The sequence below is a fragment of the Chroicocephalus ridibundus genome, chromosome 3 (assembly GCF_963924245.1).
Source record: "Chroicocephalus ridibundus chromosome 3, bChrRid1.1, whole genome shotgun sequence".
NCBI lineage: Eukaryota > Metazoa > Chordata > Aves > Charadriiformes > Laridae > Chroicocephalus > Chroicocephalus ridibundus.
Genome location: NC_086286.1, coordinates 102,739,487 through 102,764,987, shown reverse-complemented (window position 1 = coordinate 102,764,987; position 25,501 = coordinate 102,739,487). Strand labels below are relative to the sequence as shown.

General features: G+C 39.1%; 1 protein-coding gene across 1 annotated transcript in view; it reads left to right on the top strand.

Annotated features, from left to right (window-relative positions):
* The first annotated feature begins 2,630 nt into the window (after positions 1–2,630).
* TINAG (tubulointerstitial nephritis antigen) overlaps positions 2,631–25,501 on the top strand; it is a 48,534-nt gene continuing 25,663 nt past the window's right edge. Inside the window, exons 1-6 of the mRNA XM_063330298.1 lie at positions 2,631–3,125; positions 7,463–7,526; positions 8,558–8,647; positions 10,268–10,382; positions 16,900–17,023; positions 19,143–19,293. Coding sequence (XP_063186368.1) covers positions 2,756–3,125; positions 7,463–7,526; positions 8,558–8,647; positions 10,268–10,382; positions 16,900–17,023; positions 19,143–19,293 — 914 coding nt within the window. The 5' untranslated portion in view covers positions 2,631–2,755. The remainder of the gene's footprint in view (positions 3,126–7,462; positions 7,527–8,557; positions 8,648–10,267; positions 10,383–16,899; positions 17,024–19,142; positions 19,294–25,501) is intronic.

Sequence of the window (25,501 nt, the reverse complement as noted above, 5' to 3'; positions counted from 1 at the left end):
GCCACTGCTACCGCCTGTACTCCAAAGGTGATTAGAAATGAGATTTTTATGATGGCTCATTCTGACAAATCAGGGAGACTTTTGAAAGAAAAGCTGTGGAATAATTCATCTCCAACTTTAAAGAGACTCTTGGACATTTAAAACTGTTTTTTGTTTGTTACTCCACCAGGTGTTCAGTGATATTACTATTTGAATTCCTGCCAAACACATGGTGTTGTTTTGAAGCTCAAGGGCAGACATCAGGTAGTGCTGAAACAGGTACAAGTCAGACATTATTGTACTTAATTGTGCAGATTAGGACTAGCACTAGAACCCTAACTCAAAAGTTTAGCAGAGCTGTTATGCTCGGAATAGGTTAATCTTCAATAGAGACTCGAAAGGATCATGTTCAACTGTTTCTAAATAGTTACAGGTATGTCAATGTGTGCTTTCCTACAGTGAACAGAGAGCTACTTTTGCTTACAAAGGAAACTACTGAAATAAAAATGTTTGCTGAACCACAGCATTGGGTTTTTTTAAGTTTTGAACACACACTGATGATTGGGAAAAACACATTTTATTAAGTTTCAGCACAGTTTCTCGTGTCACAAAACAAAGCTGTTCAGAAGCACAAGTTACATTTTCATGTTCCTTTAAAAGAAACCTCATTCCTTTGTAAAATAGCTCACGTCGTTTCCAAGCAAATCCCTTGCCTCTGGTTTATCATCAGCAAGTCTTTAAAGTTGAAAGTTTAAAAAAAAACACCAAACCGACCCAAATGAAACCAGAGGTCTGTAACTTAAAACACAGATATGCCTGTTCACTTAATCTGACTGGCTGAGAACATTTACCACGTATGGTAGCTTTTTTTCTTTCTTATGCATCCAGAGCAAGGAGATAACTTTGTAAAAATATTTCCAAAGATTTGTAATAACACAGAAGATTTGCATTTTGCTAATGTCAGTGCAAATCACGAGCCAATCTCCTGGAACTGATGGAGCTGCGTAGACATAAGGAACAGAACTGGATTATCATTTCTAGCAAGCACTTCACTTGACTTCCCATGAACATGTCTTTTCTCATTTTCCTCACATTATATTTGCTGCCTTACAGCAGTCAGCGACAGACTTAACATTGTCCATATTTTTGTCTCATAAACAAAACTTAACTTAATAAAGAAAGCACAGAGCAACTTCGAAGGCTGAGATTTATGTCCTATTATATGGTGTACAGTGATTGCACGTTGCTGACCTTGGCCTTTCTATTAACTTCTACACAGAAGACTGCTTGCAACAGAGCAAAACAAAAATCGCGTGGTCTGATGCAATTTTCCCTCATCCACAGTTCTTTAGCTGTGGTGGGGACAGAGTGGGAGGCAGGTCCAACAAAAGCACCGTTGGCAATAAATTGTATTAAAGACTCGAACATTTGGGCTACAAGCCCATCTATATAAACATACATACACACACACATACACACGGTACTTCTTAATGTCTCTGCCATTCATGGCAACGCATCCAAACCAGCTGTGCTGCCAGCTGTGCTTTCAAAAGAAGCTGTCCTTTAATCCTATCACTTTTTGCAGCATCGAACAGCCCAGATGAAGTTACAAAGGGAAAGATCCCCTTTATTCCCTAGAAAACAGCGTGCCATCAACTTCTCCAGGTTCCTCTCATTTACTACAAAATGGAGACAGACGGATGACTGGTTTTTAAGTCTGCTTGTTCAGCTTTGGAGATTTAAATTGTCGTGTAACAGGATTTGAATCTACGATCTTTTTTGCAATTTAGCCTCATGTGCTATCTCTACTAGGAACTTCAAAGTTCTTTGCTGCTTTTTTCTGAATCTTTTAAGTTTTGGCAACAGCACCATACATATTTCTTCAGGTCTGCTGTTCAAAAACCTGGAGATCATAGATCAAGTAGTAAAGGCTGTTAGTAGGCTTACCTTTTGATATCTGCTCCAGTTTTCTTTGTGGTTTTATTAATACATCCATTTCCTTTTTAAATGGGAATGAGCGCACATCAGTGAGTATTTATTACACCATTTATTACGCTATTTACAATGATTGCCAAGTTCATTTTGACTAAAGAAATGCAAACCTTAAAAAGTATATATTTGGGTAACAGTTTATACTGAATATCCCCTGACTTATTCTGAATTTGCCCATAGTACAACAGTGCAAAATGAAGCATATAAAGCTAAGCTAGGTCACTGGGAACAAGACTGAAATGGGGGGTGGAGGATAAGTTTACTGCAGTGATATAGCCTTGCACATCAGAATGAAAAATGTAGATGGAATGCAATCTAAGTGCTACAAAGATTCCAGTCATATGGAGAACATATTGGTTACAGATAAATGAAACCCGAAAGAAAGAGAACTTCCTTTGACACCATGTACTCATTCCTCACATTCTTTTCATTTTAGAAGTTAAAAGTACAGACCTAAAATATTGGACCACGTATATCCTGTTTATTCTGAAATCTCTACTATAATCTTTCTCACTTGCAAAAGAATGCACCCAGCATTTCATAATGATGAATACATAGTTGTACTGTTTCCAGTATCTCTGTATCTTGGGCAAATAAATCAGTTTACAACATGTTTGACTAATAATTAACACATACAGAGTCTTCCTAGAAAACCGTAGTCTGCAGCTTCCTGTTCAGATTTCTTTCCGAATACTAACTGAAGGTATTACATCTACAGTAAATGAACATTTACTGATAAATTGAAGCACAGAGACCCTCAAAAAAGGCTGAAAGAGGCAGAAGAATGTGGCTCAAAAGTCAGATATTGCTCTTATATTGCATTGCGAGTGAAGTTTGGATGGCAAAGCAGCTTGACTCGAGAAGAAACGTCCCCCGAGGACTTTACTCTGTTGAAGACGGTGGTTCTGCAAAGTGGAACAGGCTAAAAAGGAGTTTGTATCAGGGAAGGTCCTGCAGGGCACGGGGCTGTTGCACAGGAAGAGATGATGCCTGCAGCTTTAACATCGTCTCCAAAGCAGCTATATGTTACTGTGACCAGTTCTGTGCCTCCAATTCTCCTGGCCCTGTAGACTGTTGTGCTGACTACTGGGATGTCTGTGACCACCCCGTTGAGCCCACCAGGTCAGATGAGCCTTGGCCACCTCCAACGTCGGGTAGGTATAGAGAAAATGCTCAGTTGGCTTTAGTGCAGCATCATAAAAATATACTTGGAAGTAAAATTACTGATTAATCTTTAGAGTGTATACATCCTAAAAAATGTGACTAAAGACATAGCAGAGAGAGACACTGAGTATGAAACTGGGGTAAGAATTATGCTCGCTGTTATTTCTTTGTCTCTAGGGACATATTTTTAGCATTGGTTAGATCATATTTCTGTTGGACAAAACATCTGTTTTACCCGAAGCTTCTCAGAGGTAATCTCACTGGGTCAAAATTAGTGTAATCTCAACAATTTCAATAGAGTTTCACAGATTAACATGAGATGAACAGCAAGCTCTAAGTTTTTGTATCCATCAGTACAAACAAATCACCAAGAAAACTGAGGGTTTTCCTGAATGTTACTGCTCTGAGGTATTCTGCAATGGTTTTAATCCAGCATAGCTTTCCTGTGGGACGCTATTTTTCCCGTGACAGCTCAGGTGCAGGAGTAGGTGAAGGGATGTGGTTAGAACAAGGATTTCTGGCATATTTTAGTCTCTTACTAGTTGCTTTGTAGTGGAAGTTCCTCCAAGACTACTCTAAACTCAGGCTCTTTTTTTTGAGAACTGGAGAATGCAAAAAAAAAATGATCTACAAGCAGCTGGTCCTCCCTTGGGTCCTGCATGGGCAATGTCTGTGCTGGTGAAAAAAGTTTAGAATTGTGGATTTTAAGACTCTGCAGCTTCTTACTATCGGTAGACCAAATCTGGCTGAAAATGTGGAGACTGTACCAAACTTTCAAAAGCCTAAAATAAACAAAACCACTACCATGACTTTTTAAAATTAACTGTTTCTTTGCAATAGCCCTGCTGCTTGCATTCCAGCCCTCAGCCCACAAGCTCTTCAGGAGGCTGTGCTCTTAAACCAGGCAGGCAGCCAAAATCTGATAAGTGGGAGCGACAGAAATGCTGTAAAACAAATTTGATTTCCCCAAAGTGTTTCTAAGCATCTAAAAGAATGTTCTGTGATTTACATAAATAAAGACATTTGTTTCATATTTATTTGGTGCGGTGGTGTATACTGTTTCCAAGAGATCAGGGGGTTTTTGGCCTAAGCTCTACATAAACATTTAGCAGAGTTTCTGCTCCAGAGCTGGCAGCCCGTGGGTCTGGTTGGGCAAACTGTTGCAGGGAAACGAATCACTACGAAACCTTCAGCAGTTTTCCACGGGGTTCTGCCATAGGTCTGCCTCTAGAAGGTAAAAGTGTAACAGAAGGTTTAGATAAGGGAATAGGTGAGGGGGATAGGGGAAATAGATAGGATATAGGAATAGGTAGGGGAAAAGGTGAGGCCTTTCTTAGTCCAATTTTTTGCATGTGTGTTCACTGGTTTGTAACTCCTGGACCGTACATACCTGCCAGAGGTAGCAATTGTATTTACTCTATTCAAGCACCTTTATTTGTCCTGTAGGTGAGCTTAGATCTTTTTTTCATATCTCATCTCAAAAGCAGATCCTGTTTTTCTCATCCTTAAAGTGCGATCCTGATGGAAAGTCTGCAGCTTTTTAAAATACGTTTATCGGGTATTTGTTAAGTAAGTAATTTAAACAGTAAAAGGAAAATAATAAAGCAACCAAAATACCGCAGGGGAAAAAAAAAAAACCAACAAAATAAATCTCTAAAGGAACTTTCTAGAACTGGAATGTCTGAGGAACAGGGAAGAGGGAATCTAACTGGAGGGAAAAAATGGAGAAATAAAAAGGACTGAATGCTTGAAGATTAAGCAAACTATGAAGCATTTTTAGAAATGATGTAAGTATATTAGCTGACTTTTAGTAACTGAGACTACACTTCTGCCTTTGGCTAAGAATTATTTAAGCACTAGAAGACCACATACGCCACAGTTCTTTTCACCTGAAAGATTTTGATCTTTTGGTTGCCAGTGGTTTTGCTCTCAGTGCTTCCTGAGTCATATTTCTTTAAATAAACCAATAAACTGAAGTGTTTTACATGGGTTGGAATGATCAGCAGCAATAAAACTGCTCGGTGCTCTATTTCTGGATCCCCACCTATTCACTGCCTTGGTGCACGGCAGCAGTAACCTATGCTGTGACTTCTTCCATGGGGGTGCCCCGTGCTGAGGGCCAGTCTGGATTTAACTATGTGGAACTGCTTCCACTTTGCCTTTATGAACTCAGCATTCAGTATCTTTCAATGACTTTCCTGTATAGTTTCAGAAGAAACTGTGCACATTCCTGCCTTAGATACTAAACCAAAGTTCCGGATTTTTTTATTGTGATTGTTTTTATGTTTGTTATTAGAAGAACTGTTAGAGATTTATTTATTGACTATCTTTATTGTTTATATTATCTTTTTATTTCAATTACTCTGATGGTACAAACAACCCTCTCAGAGTCGACACACTGGTTCTCACCCTGGTGATGGTATATAAGTGACATCCAGATTCTTTACTAATTGCTTCTACACTACATGGTCAGGATCTGGCCTACAAGTGAGTAAACCTGGAGACATTTCACCGACAGGAGTACTTACATCCATACTGGGGGCAAATGAAATAAGAGCTGTAAGGGTATAGGAACGCCGGACTGGGAAGGAAGACCTCGTTTATCAAATAGCCTTCCTTCCAATCATGATTTTCACATCGTATAATCCCATTCGTAAAGCCATCAGGCTGCCTCTCCAACTAATTAATTTCCCACTAAACATATTAATATTCCAACCTAATATATTCACAGCCAGACAATCTCGCTGTGTTCTCCTACAAACAGTGTGTTTTGGCGTAGATACCTCTGCTCTCTGCCATTGATGCCTCAGGCAGCACTCCTGGCCCTCTAAATCTTAATTTAGCTAGACTAAAGAAATGGTATAATTTTAATCTTCAGTTCCTTAAGCATACGTTATTAGAAAGCTGCTTCTGCACTTGTCCACATTTTCACTTTTTCTAGGGCTCTGCCAGCAGAGCTCCAGCGAGGCCCTGCCATGTTCCTCAGATGCTGCATCAACGCTTCCTTCCCTTGATATATTTGAAATAGCTTGCTTGGTGCCTCCTTCCAGCTGCCGTCTGATGCTGACTTTGTGGCAGACTGTGACAAACTGTGAAACTTCGGTAATTTGCTTGGGGTATTCTCTGAAAAATGTCTCGGATCTGAGCAGAAGCTGAATTAGAGCAGACACTTTGGGCCTCCGACTGCTTAGGTGGGATATATCTCACCTATGTCTGTGCTCGGTAACGTAGCCTGCTGTACGACTAACAGGGGAAGATGGGCACTTATAATTAATTCATCAGCTCTAGCCTACTTCTGGACTTCAGTATGAAATTAGCTGGGGCTTAGAAGTGCGTATTTCTCTCCTGCCAATAAAGGAGGCCTAGGCAGCCACGGCATACCTGTCTATGTCTGCGCAGGCAAACTCCAGCCCTTGCCATGAGAGGGGGATGGCTTTCCTCACACTTGCGGTGGGGAAAAAAGCGTGATACAATGCAAATGCAAGTCAACACCGTATTAATACAAAATATGGTTTAAGGTTTACCTGTAGGCTGACCAGTGGAGGAACCGTGAGAATAGGCTGGAAAACAAAGATCCATGTGATAAATGTACAACGTTTCTTATAGACCTGATCCAAAGCCCTGCTCAGGCACTCTGGGTCTTCTTTTACTGAAGCTTTGACAATCAAGTCCGCTGGTTGTGTGGAAGATCTTAAAACACACACAAAGTCTTTTCTCAGTGAAGTGTTATCAAAGAAAAAAATTAGGAGGCATGTATTTGTTTGGAAAAATCATCACTCCATTTAAGATTTATACAGGGTTTTGGAGAGTATATGAAACATACATTTGCCTTGAAACATAATTGATCTGTCCATTTTTCAAAGAGGAATTAAGCTGGCGAGGAAAAAAAAACACCAAAAGGTTTGGAATAGTTATTATTCTTTTTAAATTATACAACTGGAAATGCTTATTTATATTTTAACTTACTTCTATTTTAACTTATTTCTATTAGAAATGTATTCTTTTTAAGTTTATTACTGGAGAATAATGTTATTTGAAGAATTGTTTTTATTTACATGTAAGATAATAGTTTTTCAGTGGGCGCTTTGAATCTGTTGCTGATTTTATTTGCTATGAAGGATAATGTACCCGGCAAAAAATTAAAATACATCAAACTGCATTCATTACTTGGAAGAAACTGGAAACAGATGTTGCTGACTTAGGTTTCAACTAAATAAGTTATGCATACCACATACAACCAATTAATTCAGTAGTAGCAAGAGGTTTGAGATAATTCACTTTAAAAATTATTATTTTTTTTTCACACATGTGTATGTTATGTTGGCAGGTTGTTATAAAGACGGCCGATATTACGGAGAAGGAACAATAATTAAAGACAACTGCAATTCCTGGTAACGTTTCAGAGAACAGCAAATTGAATTTCATTTAGCATATGTCATGAAACAGGAATTAAGGTAGTGAGCATCCCTAAATTCATATTAAACATGTAATCAAATCACAATGGCTGTAAGAGTAGTACTGTATTAAGGTATTGTAGGACTAGATTACGGCCAATTTAGAAGAATGGCAAGAGTTCAATGGGCTTTCTAATTGAGATATGAAAATGGGCATATTAAAATCTCCTCCTCACTGGCCTAACTCTATTCGTGTTCTGTCAATCTGCTGCTCTGACCTGAGTCGAAATTGTTGCAGCCTGGTCCTGGGCGTTGACCTGAACACAGACAAGACAAATACCATTAAATCTTAGGGGATTATTTTAGAACATCTTCCTCTGTTTCATTAGCACAAGTGATGAGACCTCACGTTATTTCATAAGAGAAGAATATATGTATGTATATTTATGTAGGAAAGGGCTGAACTGTTTGAGCATCCCCTTCCCTGCCCTGGGACAGGAGCGGGCAGCGCAGGCAGGGGAGCTCTGCTGCCAGCCCTGGCAGTTGGCTGCCTGAGCCTCCTCCCAGCTTTGCCTCTCCAAAAACCAGCCCTACACACCCAGTCCCAGGGCAGCCCGCGGGACTCCAGCAGCATCCAAATGGGGCTGGGGCCCCCACTGCCCTGCCTTTAGCCCAGGGTCCTTGCAGTAAGGTGTCTATGGCCACACAGCTCCTTTTTGGGTTTCCAGAGTGAAACTTCCTCAAAACATCTCATTTACAGGACATTGCCTTTTTCCTCTGGTTTGGTCTCACAAAGATGGAAGCAAAGTTTTTCAAATGCAACCTTTCCCACAAGCTGTAAACCTTCCCACCTTGCTCCAACTAGGATTGATTAGGTAGTGAAGTAGCACAACGTATCATTGTGTTTTCATAAATACCATGTGACATTTATATTGTTCATGCTTTTTTTTCCTCCATCTTCCTTCTGCTGTTAAAGTATATATTTTTCCTTTGACAATTCATTTTCAGTGATATTCTTGCCCTTTCAGCAAATGCTTCCAAAGTCTCTGGAAGTGTTCAAAAGAAGTGTGCCTTGTTCGCCAAGACTTAATTCAGCACATCAATTCTGGAGATTATGGGTGAGAACACTTTCTTTTTAAGGTTTTGCTGTAAACCACTGTGTTGCTTATTGTATGTATGTGCAAGTTACAAGTTATGCAGTCCTCCCCACCCCTTTCTTCCCCAGTTACAACACAGCAATTTGACAGTAAATGTACATCCGTGAAACTTTCCTAAATCTCTGTCAGATTTTAGAGTTTCAAATAGAAAGTTATTGAAAGTCTCAGGCTGGTAAGAGTTGACACTGTAAACATCCACCTAAAACATTCTCCAAATTTAGTACAGTCTTTTTTGCTCACAAAATGCTATTTACATCATCTTCCCTTACTCTTCACTTTATTTATTACTTGGGATAGATATTTAAAGTAATTTTTTCTCCTCCCTCAGGACCATTGTCCCACATAACAGGACTCTAGGTAGCGCTGGAAAAGGAGAGAACGGGCCAAATGGCGATGAAGATATCAGATTTTTGTGGGGCATTGGTATTTTTCTTGTTACCAGTTCCTTTCCCTTCAGGTAGTTTGGAGGGATTAGGGACACCCCAGTACCAGACACCTGCCTTGGGATTCTTGGGAGATGCAGGGGTTGCTTCCCTAGGAGCTGGGGTGCTAAATTCAGCGATGAAACCTGCCCAGATTTCAAGCTGTGACTCAATGCTGAAACATTTTGTACTTCATGGGTGTCCTGGTTTGACGTAAAACAGAACTAACAGAGACATTCAAACCAACCGAGTTAGGACAGACAATTAAGTTAGGCACCTGGAGCCCTTCACCTCTCTCTTGCCAGCGGTAAGCATTGAGGTTTGCCACAGGGTGCTTAAGCCCACCTGAGATATGACTCAACTTCTGCAGGTGCTTGCACTCTTCACTGACTACAGGCAGACCAAGAGCGACGAGGCTTCTCGTTTAGGCAGCGTGAATCCCACCTCCTTGTTCCACATAGATAAGCAATAAAGAAATGGGTAAAGAGAAGGCTCTCCCCTGTGGCTCAGCTCTTCTCCAGTCATAATAAATTTCAGTGTGTTCCAAACGTGTATGGCTGCAAGGTTGTGTTTTTTTCTGTTGTGCATATAGTTTGCAGGGTTAATGCTACAATCTGAGTCTAATCTACCTGACAGTAGGGAGAAAATAATTAAAGAGCCATGGGGAGCCCTTTCTCTCAAGCTGGCTATTGGTGTAAAACTCAGGCAAGAAGGTCTCAGCCGGGCTTATTGCTGGGTTCAAGTGTCTCGCTGCTGGTACACCAGAGCTTGAAGGCTCACTACGTGAAGCTCTTTGTTCTCTGTGGGCATCTGGTCTGAAGCATAATTTGAGTGTAACTTCAATACAACAGTAATTGTTCTGACTGAGCATCTTGTTTTCCGGTACTTCTCTGAAGCTCAACTTCTGCAGGCTGACATGATGCTGACCTCAAATCACCACTTTTCATATACTGCTGTGTTGCTCTATCCTACACTCATTTTCAGTGGAAGAGCCCATATTAAATATTTTCTCATACATACCAAATACAAGATTTTGAAATGTAATTTGAAAGATTTATTTCTGGCTGTTATTGTTAGCGGTGCTTTTGCAAAGGAGCAAGGTATTAATGTGGGTGGTATCTCTAACCTAGGTTTTGTTTCTTTTCTGTCTGTGTGGAAGATGGAAGGCTGACAACTACAGTCAGTTCTGGGGAATGACAGTGGAAGAAGGTTTCAAAAAGCGCCTGGGCACCTTCCCTCCATCTCATTCTTTGCTGAATATGAGAGAAAGTCCAGTAAGTGTCATGTAAAATTGTTACATTTTTTAATAACTTTATGACATGGAAAAATAAACATGAACAATTATAAGACTATGATGCAGAAATTTAACACTAAATGCTTCGATGTTGAACGTGAAGCTCCCAGAATATTTCTCCAAGCCGTAGAGTGTGTGGTCCTATTAATGGAAATCAAACAAGGAGGAGCAAAAGTAAATGCTAACCATTGTGAAGCTGTGCACCAGTATTAACTTATTGTAGATCACTGGTGTTTGAAATCTTTGCTTCTTTAGGATGGTTCCATACTATCCTCTCCATTTGCTAATCATTGCGCATATAGCTGTAACCATAAAAAAATAAATCTGGCATAGTTCATTAAGGCTAACAGCTGAGACTAAGCAGCAAGTTCTGAAAGCCCATAGGATAAAGCAACGTAAAGATGCAGTAGGAGGCTGAGGTTTTGGCCAAATGGAAAGAAAAATGATGGGAAACAAAGGAAAATGAGATGATTCTCTACTACCAGCTTTATAAACCTCTTGGCCATGGCCATTTTCATGGCAGCTAAATTAAATTTCCTATCATATATTTACGTTCAAATTAGTTCCACAGCAAAGCAAATATGCTTTAAGTTATATAGGCAGGTTAAACAATTAAAGAAGAACTGCATATTTATGGAATCCAGAGTAGATTTTCCAATGCTTTGTATCAGTTACTTAGCTTCTTTCTGAGAAGACCCAAAATTATGGAAATCATAGACTGAAAAAAATAACTACCTCACCATAGCAAAATTAGAAAAAATTGCAAGAATCAGTAGACAGATCAAAGGTTTGCAAACGATGTTAAATATAACAGGTTTTTATCTTTGGCTTCTATATAGTTCAGGCAAGTGATGCCATTTGATTATCTATTTGAAGTCAGTCACTGATGGTTGTTGTATGCGTGTATGGCAGAAGGGTTTCTACATCATGGAAGGCCTTGTGAGGACAGCAGTGCAGAGCTACCACTTGACAGGGAATTTGGGAAAGAAGGGGAGGGCCATGTGCCTCTCTCACATTAAATTTTAACAATCTATCTTAACCCTTTTGGCTGATGCAGACTGGTTCTTTGTCCCACACAAAGTCAGCTCCCTGTACCTCTGTGGGTTGTGGCCCAGAATGGCCAGCTTGCTCAAAATTACACTATGGAGGCCTGTCAGAGCCAGAAGGTGACAGAAATTAAGCTTTGGAGTTTTGCCTCATGTGGTTTGCTAGACTACTCTTCACAGACAAAGAAGGATCCGTTTCAGTTGAAGATGGCAAGTCAAAATAAGACAACGACATAAAAGAGTTTAATGAAATACTTAGTAGATATCTACCACAAATTACAAGTGAACTGCATTGAGACTCAAGAGAACTGGGGTAGATTTGTTGTTGTTGGCTTTTCCTTGAGGAATACGTGATGCTTATATAGCAGAAGCAAAAAGTGGATATCATGTACCTAGCTCAGAGTTTGACATCTACATTACTAGATATGTAGCTAGGCGAGACAAATCCCACCTAGGAAAACAAGAAAGGGAAGGTTACAAGAAATCCTTTATGATATTTGCTCTTTTACATTCAGTTTGCGGTAGTTCACTCAGTGGTCCTGCATAATGTGCAGCCTATTGAATCATTGTTATTAAACTTCCCGTAACTTCTTTAACTGCTACACTACTTACAGCCTTTGTTCCACTGATACATTTCGCAGGCATATTTTCTCCGCTATCTTTTTATGAAATCTGTGAGTCACAACCCAACTACCTTTGACCCTGCCAGACATCCAAGGAGCTTCAATGAATTCGTCTCCAGAAATCCAGCTTTGCATACTCATACATTTAGCCCTTTGGAAGTCCTACATGTGCTGGAAGCACAAGCTTTGCATAGGATTCTAAGAAATCTTTCTATCTACTTCCAAAAGCTTTGTACAAGATTCTAAGAAAACTTTCTCTCTACTTTTAAAAGCTAAAAATATAAAATAATAATCTCTGTATGACTTTCTCAGCTTCTGGAGAATTCTTTGATCTTGCAGAAAATTGCTCTGAATTGTGCATGAGCCTGTCTCCTACCTATGGCATCTCTTCAGAATTATTAGAACTTTCTTGCTCCTAATCCAGTGGTTTCTGTTTTAGCTAGTCTTGATGTAAAAGTGTTTTTCTCTGAAGGTTCCTGTGAAGCTCCAAGTCTTCCTGATTATGTCCCCTTCTACAGTTTTCTAGAAGAACATCATAGAATCATAGAATAGTTTAAAGTCCTCTAGTCCAACCCCTCCTGCAATGAGCAGGGACATCTTCAACTAGATCATCTCTTTAGTGTCCTTGTTCTCCCTCAGAAAATTTCCTATCTATCTATCTGCCACATTTTAACACTTCACAAAAACATGAAAAAAAAAAAAAGAAAAAGGTTTTCTTCAGTCATAGCCAGCTCCATAACTACCATCAGTGCATGATGCAACAGCTTCATAGCATGGATTTGCCTTACCAGGAGCACATCAACAGATTCTTCCAATTGGCAAACCAACAGTATCCATGGAGTTAACTTCCAGGCACTATTTAAGATAAGTGTTTTACCAGTTTTTCAGACACACTTTGCCTTCCATGAATAATTTTCCGTCACTGATATTTTGTGAAGCATACTAACACACTTATGAAGTCATAAGTGATAAAAAACAAGTGAGTTTTCATGACTGTTTCTGTTAAGGTTCACCTGTAACTAGGTGACAGCTCAGAAGAGAGTAAAAAGATATGAATCATGAAATTTAGAAATAATGACTTTTTAATGTTTTTCAGAGACATTCTCCAAACCTTAATGGCTTGACCTTTAAGTGACTTTGTTGAGTACTAATTCCCCTGCAGGCCAAGGTACTAGTTACTTACTGTGGATAAATTGGCACTAATTAAATATTCATGCATTCTTTGGGATTATTACTGCTTTTCCCAAATTGCAAGTGAGAAAACTGCAAGTCATTTGCCCGAAGTCATATATTTAGTTGATAAAAATGCTACAATTAGGGTTCAGGACATTTTGGCTCTATCGTGTGCTGACCTGATTAAAACCTGGTACCTTTGCTAATGGCGAAAGAAAACCATAACTACCCATTCATTAAATGCACTTCTTTTTTTTTTTTTCACTTTAAATAAAAAACATTTCTTCAGCATGCCACTGGTCTACTACTTAGGGAATAAATGGCAGTTTCTGGTACCTAAGTGCCTGCTGTTCTGATTATTTTCTACTGCCTTTTGGGTATGCTTGAGAAAGGCATTTTTGTGTAGAGGGGGCTTCTTACTCAATTGCATGGAAGATTAAAGAATGTAAAGCCTCTCTGTGTAACTACTTTACATCTATGGCAGAGTTGTAGTTCTCAGCAGTGTTGAAAAGTTTGACTGTGGAGTAGAGAGTCTTTGATTGATATATCCAACTACAAATATAGCTTCATAACATAACTTCAGATTAAACGGTGTGAGAGCGCTACATTTCATCTTAGGGAAAACACAAACTTCTTGAAGTTGCTCATAGAGCTTTTAAAAGCTCTGCTATTAATAAAAGACTATACCTGCTCAATAAGGTGATGCTTTGGTCTGGAAGGGTAGTTAAACATGACGACACATTAGAATACCTAAAAGACACTAAATTTGAACTGAGGATCTGCTGCAGAGTATGGCTAGACCTGAAGGTGGACCGACAGCTAAATACACCACTAAAACTGTTGTGACTCCTGACAAAGCTGAAGCTCCCAATAGCGTCACGTGTATTACCTGAGAAGGCTTCGTGAATGTGTTTACTTCCTGCAGGAGATAGATAGTGTAATCATTTTTGAAGTTCTATGTAGCATAAAAATAACTGCCACACCTTTAAAACACATTGTGATACATGTTTGGTGGTATTCTGTCAGCACATGTTCTGGCAAGAGGTACATTGCAATGGTGGGGTCTGCACCTGCTGGCAACAAGGTGCTCGCCTAAGTGCCATTTTACAAGAAAATGGAACAAGTGGTTCAGTAAAAAGGCACCATTTTGGGTTAAGTATCAAAGAACTCATAAAGACAGGCTGAAGGTATACAAAGTACACCAGCTGTTCCTCTGATATATGGCTTTTCATGGTAAAAAAGCTCAGCAGCTGTAGATCTCCCTCCTGCAAACTGAAGGTCATGCACGCCCATTTTGTCTTCACAAAGCAAGTGATGTCCAGAACATTTTTCCTACCTTAAAAAAAAAAATAATATTGCTTTTCCTCAGAAAAACTATTTCCACATTTACAATTTCAGTAATCTTCAGCCTTTTTCCTCTGATGGGCCATCAAACTTTTCTGAAGAAGTCATAGACGAAGTACTAGTGTTCTTTTATATCCACTAGCCAGACTGCTAGCTTCGCTGCAGAGAGTACATACGAAGGTTTAAAAATAGCTTGCCAGTCATCTTGCTGATTGCATTCTGCTGTCTGATGCTGGTCCATGGAGCATACGTTGAGAAACAATTGTCTAGACTTATTATTTGTCATAGAACAGCAATGCTTCTCAATACCGGGATAGCAATTTCTCAGACAAAAAGCTAATGTTTCTGGCTACAGGTCAGTCCTGCATTTCTAAATGGCAAGGCTGAGGGTTAATGAGGGATTTGCACTGGGATTTACAATATGAGGCTATTAACTATATTGGCAGTAGTTTAGCAATACATAAAGTAACACATTGTCTCAGGCCAAAGATCTATTTGGAATTTTGCTTTTCTCAGATGCCTCATTTGTAGCATTGTAAGCGGCCATTGCCTACATAAGTGACCTAAACAACCTTTGACAAATTTTGCTTGTTAACTGGTTGATAGTGAGCAGTCATATCATGTAAAAGAAATGCTATTTGTCTGGGATTTCACCTGTATGATTCATCTTCAAAGTAAATATTGTGCTTGTGCTTGCTCATTAATAATGAACATAACGATAATTTAGCAAGAGATTCTTTAAATTAGCTGTTACTTTCTGTGTGTCATTTGTGGTTGCAAGTCCCATGTATCTAACAAGCTTTTGAAAAAGCAGGCTTTTGAAAGTGATTAATCAAAATATTGAGATAAATATTTTAGCAAGATTTTAAAGATTACTGGCTTGTTATGGGTGGAGGCAAAACTTTCAAAAGCACTTAAGCAACTTAACAGCTTGCAGTGTACTTTAATGGTATTTAGGACTCACAATCTCCATCTAACATAGTGAGCCTAGAAGCACTTGAGAGTTACTGGGTCTGGGCATATGCCCAGACTGTGTCGGTCTCTGTGTTGGGGCTGTATCCCAATGTAATGTCAGACACAGACATGAGGTACAAGCTTCTTTTTTCCTTACCCACTTCTTCTCAACTGTGGGTTTTCCTGGGAAATCCAGGTGTAGAAGCTGAATGGAGGCACCGCTGTTTCACAATGTACTCAACAAAGCGAGCTGAATACAGACAAAGTGGTAAAGTTTGGTTACCCAAAGAGTCCTGAAATAGTTTGAAAGAACTGGACTCAAATTTTAAATCATCTTAGGAAAAGGTATGTAGTCTTGTACATAATTAGAAAACTAAGTAAATCAAAGTAAAATAAAGGAATCTGAATGGTATAGAAGCCATTGTGCTTCAGGGTATAAGCCTGCTTTTGAGAAAGAAGAATCAGGGAATATTTTGCTTAGGATCAGATTATCATATTTTGTGTATTGTATTTTCACCTGGAACAGATGTTATCAACAATTGTTTGAGACAAACTGATAGACTAGATGGCCTAATATTGCAATTCTGTGTTGCCATTCCTATTTCCCTGCACAGTATAAGCAATCATTCTGTAAAGTTCAACAGTAAAAAAAAGGGTCAATAGTTGTGATGTGTTGAACACAGAGCAGATTATTAGCTGTTGTACCAGATGGTTCTTGCATATGCAGATATATGTGCAAAGCTTGGAGGACGCAAATTAAGGCTGAGAGATAAAGATGCCAAAAACGGCTTTCCAAATGGCTTTAGTGAGCAGACCATGAATTCCCATCAACTCAACATCAGATTGCTGATGAGAATAAGTGCTGGCAGTTGAAAAACCTCTGTGTGAAAGACAAATCAATGATAGACTGTACTGATGCCTCTCCCATGGTAACTAAAATTTCCTACCTACAGCCACGTGTAAAGGAGAATGAGGTAACAGGTACCTGACTTCACTGCTATTTGTAGCAGAAGGCTTTTCTTTCCAAAAATGACAGCTGGGTCATAATTGACATGTTTCACAGGGAATTGTTGTTTGAGATAAAAATCAGGGAGAAACTGGACAGGTTATTCAGTTTGGCAGCTGTGGAGCTCAGCTTTCCAGCTCAGTTAGTGGAGTGCCAGAACTCCCCTGCTCTCAGAGAGTCCAGAGCACCCAGACACAGGATTACCACCCCGGGGGGCTTGGGAAACCACAGGTGCCAATGCTTTAGTTTTCCTCCATTTAAAAATTAAGAATTTTAAAAAGAAAATTAGGGTAAAATTTAAGACAAATTTAGGAAATGAAGCATCTACAGATCTCCTACATTTTGTTTTAGGGAAACTCACTTCCAGAAGAAAAATTTCCTGCATTTTTTGCAGCCACTTATGCTTGGCCTGAGTGGATTCATGATCCTCTGGATCAACGAAACTGTGGAGCATCCTGGGCTTTTTCAACCGCAAGTAATATCAATTTTTTTCTCCTTTTAAAAATATCATTGATGTTACATGTGCGATGAAAATTTGTAGTGATTAGTAATGAAGTAATTTCAGCTTGCCTTCACCTTTTGTCAGCAAATAGGAACATTTAAAATTGCTACAGCTTTCCCTCTAAGTTGTACCTAAGTCTTAAAAAGTCAATTTAAGCTGTAGAGATTTGTTTGCTTTGTGTAAGTTTGTGTAACATAGGGGGGTTTTTGGTGACAGAAAGTATAAAATGAATTGACTAATGTATTTTATCATAACTGGTAGAGTAACTTTTAAAAAATCTTCATCCCTTGCTTGCACAGCTACATACTTGACTTGAAATCTTAAAATGGGTAGGCTTTATTTTTTTTACGTGTATTTATATATTTGTGCATTTGCCATTGTCCAAGCCCTGCTATTCAAGTAAATTATGTACAATCTTTTAAAAATTTTATGAGAAGAAAACCCTGAAACTGCTCAGATATTTGTGGAATGAACTATTTTCAAATTCTGTAAGCAAAGAAATGTCAGTAATGCAATTCAACATCATGTGCTACGACCTCTGGTTTTATGAAAAATGGGCCTAAGTGTTGTGTCACTTTCTCCAAAGAATCTACAGCAATCAGTTATGTTCATTGTTCTTACTGCAATAAATCTCAGTACATATTGGGATATATAAAAGTAGAGAAGAAAATTATGCAATAAATCTTTATGACTTGATCCGGCCAGGGGGTCCTCATGGGTGCAGGTTTCTGCAACTGATTCTTTAAATCACAGCAGTAAGAGAAGAAAAGGAGCATTTAGGTCAGTTAATCCCAGCTCCCTGCCAAAGCCAGACCAAACACACGCTGTAACCAGTATGTCTTGTCCAGTGTAGTTTTAAAAGAGAAAACCAAGAGAGCTTCTAACAGCCCTCCTGACCGATTACTGCAGAGATGAATAGAGCTCACCGAGGGAAAGACTTTTAAGATATTCAGTCTAAATTTTCCTTTTCATAAATAAATGTTTTGATTTTAATTCACATAATTATTTTCAATGCTAAATATTATGAGATGTCTTCCCATGTTGTTTAAGTGCATTTAACATTTTCAATCTGAATTTTCAATCCTTTGTTGTACAATTAATTGTTGCTCAACAAATAGACAAGCACTGCTGTGTCATTTTTTCATATCATGAGTAATTCCTGTAAGTACTCCAAAAGTCTTCAGTAAAAACCTTTTATGCCTATGAAAATAAATTCATTATCATGTGACACCTCACAAAATCACAAAACACAGTTGTTTTCAGCTGCCCTTGGCAAATTCACTCTTCTGGAGTCTTATCCAGAGTTCACTGAAGTTAGTGTTGATTTTGATGGGGGGCTAACAATACGGCTAACAATAATAAAAATTTAATTTAAGCACAATTAATGACTGGGATTGGGCCTTAATAATAATTTCATTGTCACTTGTTAAAGAAAAGAGAAGTGGCTTAATTTCACCTACAATTTAGTTAACATAGTCTGCCTTTAGATCAATCCATAAAGATATTAGTACTTAGAATTATGACTATCTGATTGAGTTGAGATATCTAAGGTGTCTGTCTCAGAAGAAGAATTTTATGTGATAAGGGAAGCAGGTCCAATGAATCCCACATTTACATATTAATATCAGCTTTTCCAAATATTCTTTCCAGTAAACCCAATACATACTTTCAGTCTTGAATTTTATTCTTCAGAGGACTGTTCATTTTTGCTTTTCTTTTTTTCTCAAATAAGGGGAAAAAAGGTAGAAAAGAAAGAAAAGAGATTTGGAGATTCAGCTGCAGAGAGGTGGGGGAGTATTTGCATCTTCTGCTGAAGTCAACCAGAGATGAATATGCATTTACAAACATGGTAGAGATTATCAGACTAAATTACATAATGTTTAAATGTGTGTGACTTTATAATAACCAGTAAATCTATGGGTTTATAATACCACAGAAAAGTTGCTCGTGACGATTTGCAGTTTCACAATCCTCTCTCCCAAAAGTTGGTACAGATTGTATCTGTATTGTTTCAATCCCTCTTTCACAATAACCAGTGTGAAGTTGTGAGTAATTATTTGTTTTTGATAACAGGAAATTTATTTCAAAACAGGTGTTGCAGCAGATAGAATAGCAATTCATTCTAAGGGTCAGATCACAGACAACCTTTCCGCTCAGAATTTGATCTCTTGTGATACCAAGAATCAACATGGATGTAATGGTGGAAGTATTGATGGTGCTTGGAGATATCTGAAAACACATGGGTAAATATTTTATCTGTCTCTTTAGATTGTTTTAACTTGAACCAGTTGCTTAAGTTACAAGGTTGCTTGTGTTACAATGATGATTTCTGACTTTTCAAAAAGAGGCATTTAGCTCTGTCCTAGGTCAAATTAACTGTATGACTTCATCAAGACTATCACTCTCTCATTTACAGCTTCTTTAAATCACCTTCATGAAGCCCAGGAACTACAAAATACTTCCAAAGAAACAAGCAAAGACTATTTTGAATGAGGGGTCTCAGTGAGAAAATTCTGCAACCACCCAGCTCCCATTTAAGCCTCATTAATTCTAGGTGTTGTCATCAGCTGTAATACGACTGGGGAAGATGGTAGCCTCTCTAACAGCAAGACAAACAAGAAAGGATTTTTTATATCAAAGGCAATACCATAAAAGGACTCAGAGCTTCTGTGGTTCTTGGGATACAGGCTCTTAATCTTAAACAACCTTGAGTAAGCAGCCAGTTGCATGAGACAACATTTTGAATATTCAAAAGGATCAAACATTGTCTTTCTATAAAGCAAATTGTAATCACCCCATCCCAAGCTCATGCCAGAATGTAACACTGTGGGAAGGACTATACCAAGGCCCTTATTCCTTCAGGTCAAACTAAGCAAAGCCAACAGCTCTCAAACTCCACAAGAACAGCTAGAAACTTTTTAAAATGACACATAATAATTTATAGAATCACAGAATGGTTTAGGTTGGAACGAACTTTTGGATGTCACCTAGTCCAGCATTCTGCTCAAAGCATGACTAACTCTGAAATTAGATCAGGCTGCTCAGGCCTTGTCTCTGATCATATTTTGAGTATCTCCAAGGATGGAGGTTCTACAACCTTTCTTGCAGCAGGTCACTTTGTTTGACTACTCTTGTGGTCAAACATTTTTTTCTTATATCTAATCTTTGTACAACTTGTGACCTTTCAGCTTTCCACTGTGCATCTCCAAGAAGAATCTTGCTCTGTCTCCTCTAAGACCTCTCCTTATGTAGTCGAAGACAGTAATTAGATCCCCTTTCATCCTTCTCTTGTCTGGGCTGACAACTTCAGCTGCCTCAGCAGCACCTTGCATATCATATGCTTTGGTCCCCTAAATGCCTTCCACTGGACTTGCTCAGTTTGTCAGTGTCTTTACTGGGGATAGCAGAACTGAACACAGTACTCCAGATGTAACCTCACAAGTGACAGTTTGAGGGGAATAATCACTTTTCACAATGTCTTGGCTGTGTTCTTGCTAACACAGCCAAGTATTGATTGTCTGTGTTTGCGGAGAGGGCCCATTGCTGACCCACATTCAACTTTCTGCTCATCGGGATCCCAGGTCCTTCTCTGTGAAAGTGTTTTCTTCACAGCCTGTGCCCTGCCAGTACTGCTGCATGGGCAGTTCTGGCTCAGAGGCCGGATTTGGCTTATGCCTTTGTTGAACTTCATGAGGTTTCTGTCAGCTCATTTCTTCAGCCTGTCAACATTGCTCTGAATGGAAGCCCTGCATACTAAACACTCCCCACCAATTTGGCATCCTCCACAAATTTACGGAGGGTGCCTTGTGTTGCACTCTCCAGATTGTTAATAGAGATGCAAAACTGTGTTGCCACTGTGTTGACTCCTGAGGAATGCCACTAGTAAACTGACACCAGTCACTTTGATCTGTCACCCTTTCAGCATGACAGTCCAGTTCAGTTGCTGACCTTGTAAGCAACGTACCTAGTCCAATAAACTAGAAGAACACCACAGGAGACCATTTTGAAAACGTTGCTAAAGTCAAGGTAAATGATATCCCCTGCTTTTCTTATTCTCCATGGAGCCGGTCATTTCATCATGGTCAGATCATATCATCATCTTATCATCTCATCAGTGACAAATTGCCATGGTAAATCTGTGCTGCTTGTTCCCAGTCAACTCCTTGAACTTCATATGCCTGGAAATTGCTTCCAGGAGAATTTTCGATAACCAGATTTTATATACTGTATAATTACATTCTGCTGTTACTCACATTATCAGAAATTTTTTTGTACTTCCTGTTCCATACCAAAACCTATTTCCTCTCTCACTTTCATACACTCTCATCCCTTACTCTGTCTTTGATATACCTGATACTGACAGCCAGAGAGATCTCAGGTGTGCCATCTGTCAATTTTTAATCTTAGTTAAAAGCCAACCAACCAACCAAACCATGACAAGAGCAAAAGAATGTCAGACGTGATGTATCAGACATCATAGCTGACATGGTAGCCTGGGGATCCAGGTCAAGACCAGAGCACTGTCACTCACATGGACACAGTGTACAAAGTGATCATTCTGCTTTCTTCAAGCATACCAAACTGTTTCTGATCTGACACAGGTTTTGTACGGCCATGGGGATAGATCGTATGTTCCTCTGTCTTTCTCTCTCAGGGTTTAAACACCAAACTAGTTTTGATCTAGGTTTTGAGAGGGAGACCCTTTAGGTGAGTGATTACAGTGGGCAGTAATGGATTCCACCCAGCAAAGGCCCCATAGCACCTCATGGGGATAAAGGCAAAGGCTTCATTCAAGAAGAGATGAAAGTTATAGCTTAACATTTTAAGCCACACTTCTCTGTAACTAGAAAAACAGGCTCCTTTTAATCAGTAACTCATGCTCTTAAGAGAGTAAATACAATTCGTTCTCACTGGACTGTTTGCTTGCCTACCATGTTAAGGACAGGAGCACAAGAATTGCTGGTGTAGATAAGATAAGAAATCCATTTTAATGAGTATTATCTCCACAACAGTTGGAGCAAGCTATTTTTAGAGGAAAAGCCCTGGAGAATGAAGCAATAGGACAGCCTCCTAGTCATCTGTTTGCCCTGACTGTTATTCCTATCTGGGCATAACCACTGTGAGCCCATAATGATATGATTCTTCCTATACCAGAAAGCTGTATTTCTTTTTACCTGAAGCAGTGTGGTGAGTGATGCAGGCTGTTCTGCAGAGACAGTTTAAGTATACAAGAGTTAGCTTATTTCTATGAGGAAAGCAAGGCAGGATGAAGCTGTATGAGGCACTTTGTTACCAACCTAGCTGTACCCACGCAGGAGCTCAGGCTGGCATAAACGCAGTAGTGAGAAGATTGTTCCTGGACTGACCACAGAGTACCGGTGTGCAAGTGGTGTGCAGAGCAGGCTTTCTGACCAATGTAAGCCTGGAAAGATACAGACTGGACACCTCAGCTCACCAGAGTGCACCTGTGAAGTGTCTTTTTGCCTCCAAAGTCCCAAGTACTTGTGTTATTGCTTGGTCACCTAGCCACCTGAGATGCCTCATGATATTCACCAGCCTCTTGCAGCTGACTGAGTAAAGAATCTGTAGGGCAGTTGTGAGAACCATCACAAATTTTTGGAGACTTTTGAGATCTCCAATAAATCTCTGCAGTCCAAGACTATTTTCTCAGTCATTCACCCAGCTTTCTTGTCCCCATGGAGTCAGGTCCAACATGTACAACATCACTGCGCTCTAACAGACCTTGTCTGCTACCCATACTTATCCCCAATCATTGATTTGGCATCAAAGTACCACACATGAAAATGTCTCTACTTATCTGTTTTTATAAACAACATTTTTAAGTCCTTATTTTCTTTCCTCAAGTTCAAATGATATTTCAAATCCTCTTCCAACAGTTCCAGACACAAATAAACACCTTAAAGAAAATATCTGTGAGGACAGATTCTGGAAGAACACAAGAACTGCTGTGCTGGGTCTGAGCAAGGTTCTATCTAGCCCAATATTTTGTTGCCGACAGTGGCCAAGAGCAAATTGTATAAAAAAATAATAAAAAAAGAATTAACCTTTTTGATTAATCAGGCTGATAGTTGAATCATTTTTGTATCTGAAACACCATAATCCATAACCCTTTACCTTTGAGAATGAAAAAAATGGAAATGTATGACATAAAAGTCTGAAGTGTCTTTTGAATGAGACCTGTTAAATAGTGCTTGCTTCCTCACACTTTCAGGTGACTTTTATTTTATGAGCCAGTATATTGCAATCATTTTTTTCATTATCTCCATACCCTGCAAAACGGAGAAAGCACATTGATTTTCTGTGTGGGCTTGTAAATTTTCACAGCAAGTGTTCAATGCTGTTTTAAAGCTTCTGGTTTTCTGATTTCTGAAGTGTTCTTATCTCAGATTTTTGATAGATTTTCAGGAAAGTCGAATGCTGGCCTGAACTATCCCCAGTGAAGTCAATGGAAGACTTCCAGAGAGCTCAATGAGGTTAGGCCAGTGCTGAGACCTGACTTTTCAGAATCACTGAGCATCCAATTAACAGTGAAATCTGCTATAAGTGGAGCTGAATCACTGTTTAATTCCCCCTCTTTCTCTCTGTCTTCCTCCATTAACTACAGAATAAATCTGTATTCTATTTCCAATTATTATTAATTTTAGGCATTTCACTTACAAGCCATAATTTGGGAGGAATCAATGTGGTTTGAAAACATCTATTTTAGCTGCTAAGGGAAATTAAAAGCTTATAGTCTTTAAGAATGCGGAAGAAACAATTAATTTTCAGGTAGTAAAAAGTTTACATGCTTGAATGCCAATACTACTTCTAATCAGGCCTTGGTCTGATTTGGACCTTGGGCTCTCAGCAGTTGCAGGGTACGATAAAGATATTATTCTTATTAGTTTTGGCCACCTTGCTAATAGCATAATCTAATGTTTTAGATTATGTTCTCATCTCAAAATTAAAACATATAAATATAATAAAACCACAAAAATTTTCAATAAATTGAACATATAAACATGACTTCAGATGAATTCTGCCAAGAATGTATGAACACAACACAGAATTTTGCTGCTCCTCCCTGGATGCTGCTTTTTCCTAGTAGTATTTTTGTATATGTGTATGTGTACATGCACATAAACTCATTCACATTTATTTCTGTTTTTCTTCTATGGCTCTTCTGGCAAGGTCTTCTTGAAATGTTTTTCATGTTTACTGTTGTGTGGATACTTCAGCACGTGAAAACTCATGTTTCAGCAAAGAGCTGTTAAATTATGTTAATCATGACTGCAGAAACTATGGTTAGTGAAAAAATTAAAAAATGACTGTTAGTTCAGAGTGAGTCATGATGTCTGGATTACCACACAGCTCCGGACTGCCAGTGCATCATTTGGTGCTTCACTTCTAACCCCACAGAAGTAAGACCCATCCATGCAGAAGCTGTGATAACTCCAGCGGGACAATCCAACTGAAAGGAGTGGGGGGGAAAAATCCCTGCCCCGGGAATGAATTTCTCCTCTGTTGGCTCCCTCTGGGGTGTTTCTAGGTACAACCGAGGAATAGGTGTCTTACCATTCCTTGCACTGGGTTGCGATCACCTACTCCTGCCCTGCTTATGCTGGTTCGTGCTCCGAGGACTACATTTGCTCACCTAACCTGCCTTGTAGGGCTGATTGCGCTCAGCAGCAATCCTTTATTTTTTTTGGAAACCTGTGATCAGTGTTGACTAGAATGATCATGTATATAGAGATAGATACATTTTATAAATGTTATATATATGTATACATATATATACACCAAAAGTTTCCTTCTACCTGGCAATAGAAAGAAAGCACAATAAATTTTAAAAATAATTATAACAACCTGTGTATATTTGGCCTAAATACTTACTATTCCCCATTGGATATCTGGGAATCCAGAATACCTTCAGAGACTCAGAAGGGATTAAAAGGGGTTGCCAGAGAGTAGATTGAAGACCTAAGCAATTAAGTAGATTGAAGAACTAAGGCCTAACAGCTTTAGACAGGCAATCCTTAGATGGACAATCTCCTTCTCTGGAGATACTCAAAACCCACCTGGACGTGTTCCTGTTCAACCTGCTCTGGGTGACCCTGCTCTGGCAGGGGGGTTGGACTAGATGATCTCTGAAGGTCCCTTCCAACCCCAGCCATTCTGTGATTCTGTGATTTTATGAATCCCTTTTCACATAGCATAATTATTACTTTTCCAGCTCCTGGGTGTGTTGGTCCAGTTGGGGGAAAAAGACTTTGGTTAGCAAAAAGACATTCTCCTCAGGGTCAATTTTTCTACCACCAAATGCTAATGGGAAAATGCTGTGTCTTATTCAAAGCAGCTGAAGCAAAAATTTTCTTGCAAAAATCCTGACAACTAATTATACGCAGGCAAACATAATTATCCTCCATACTGCATGGAAATACAGTTTTCAGT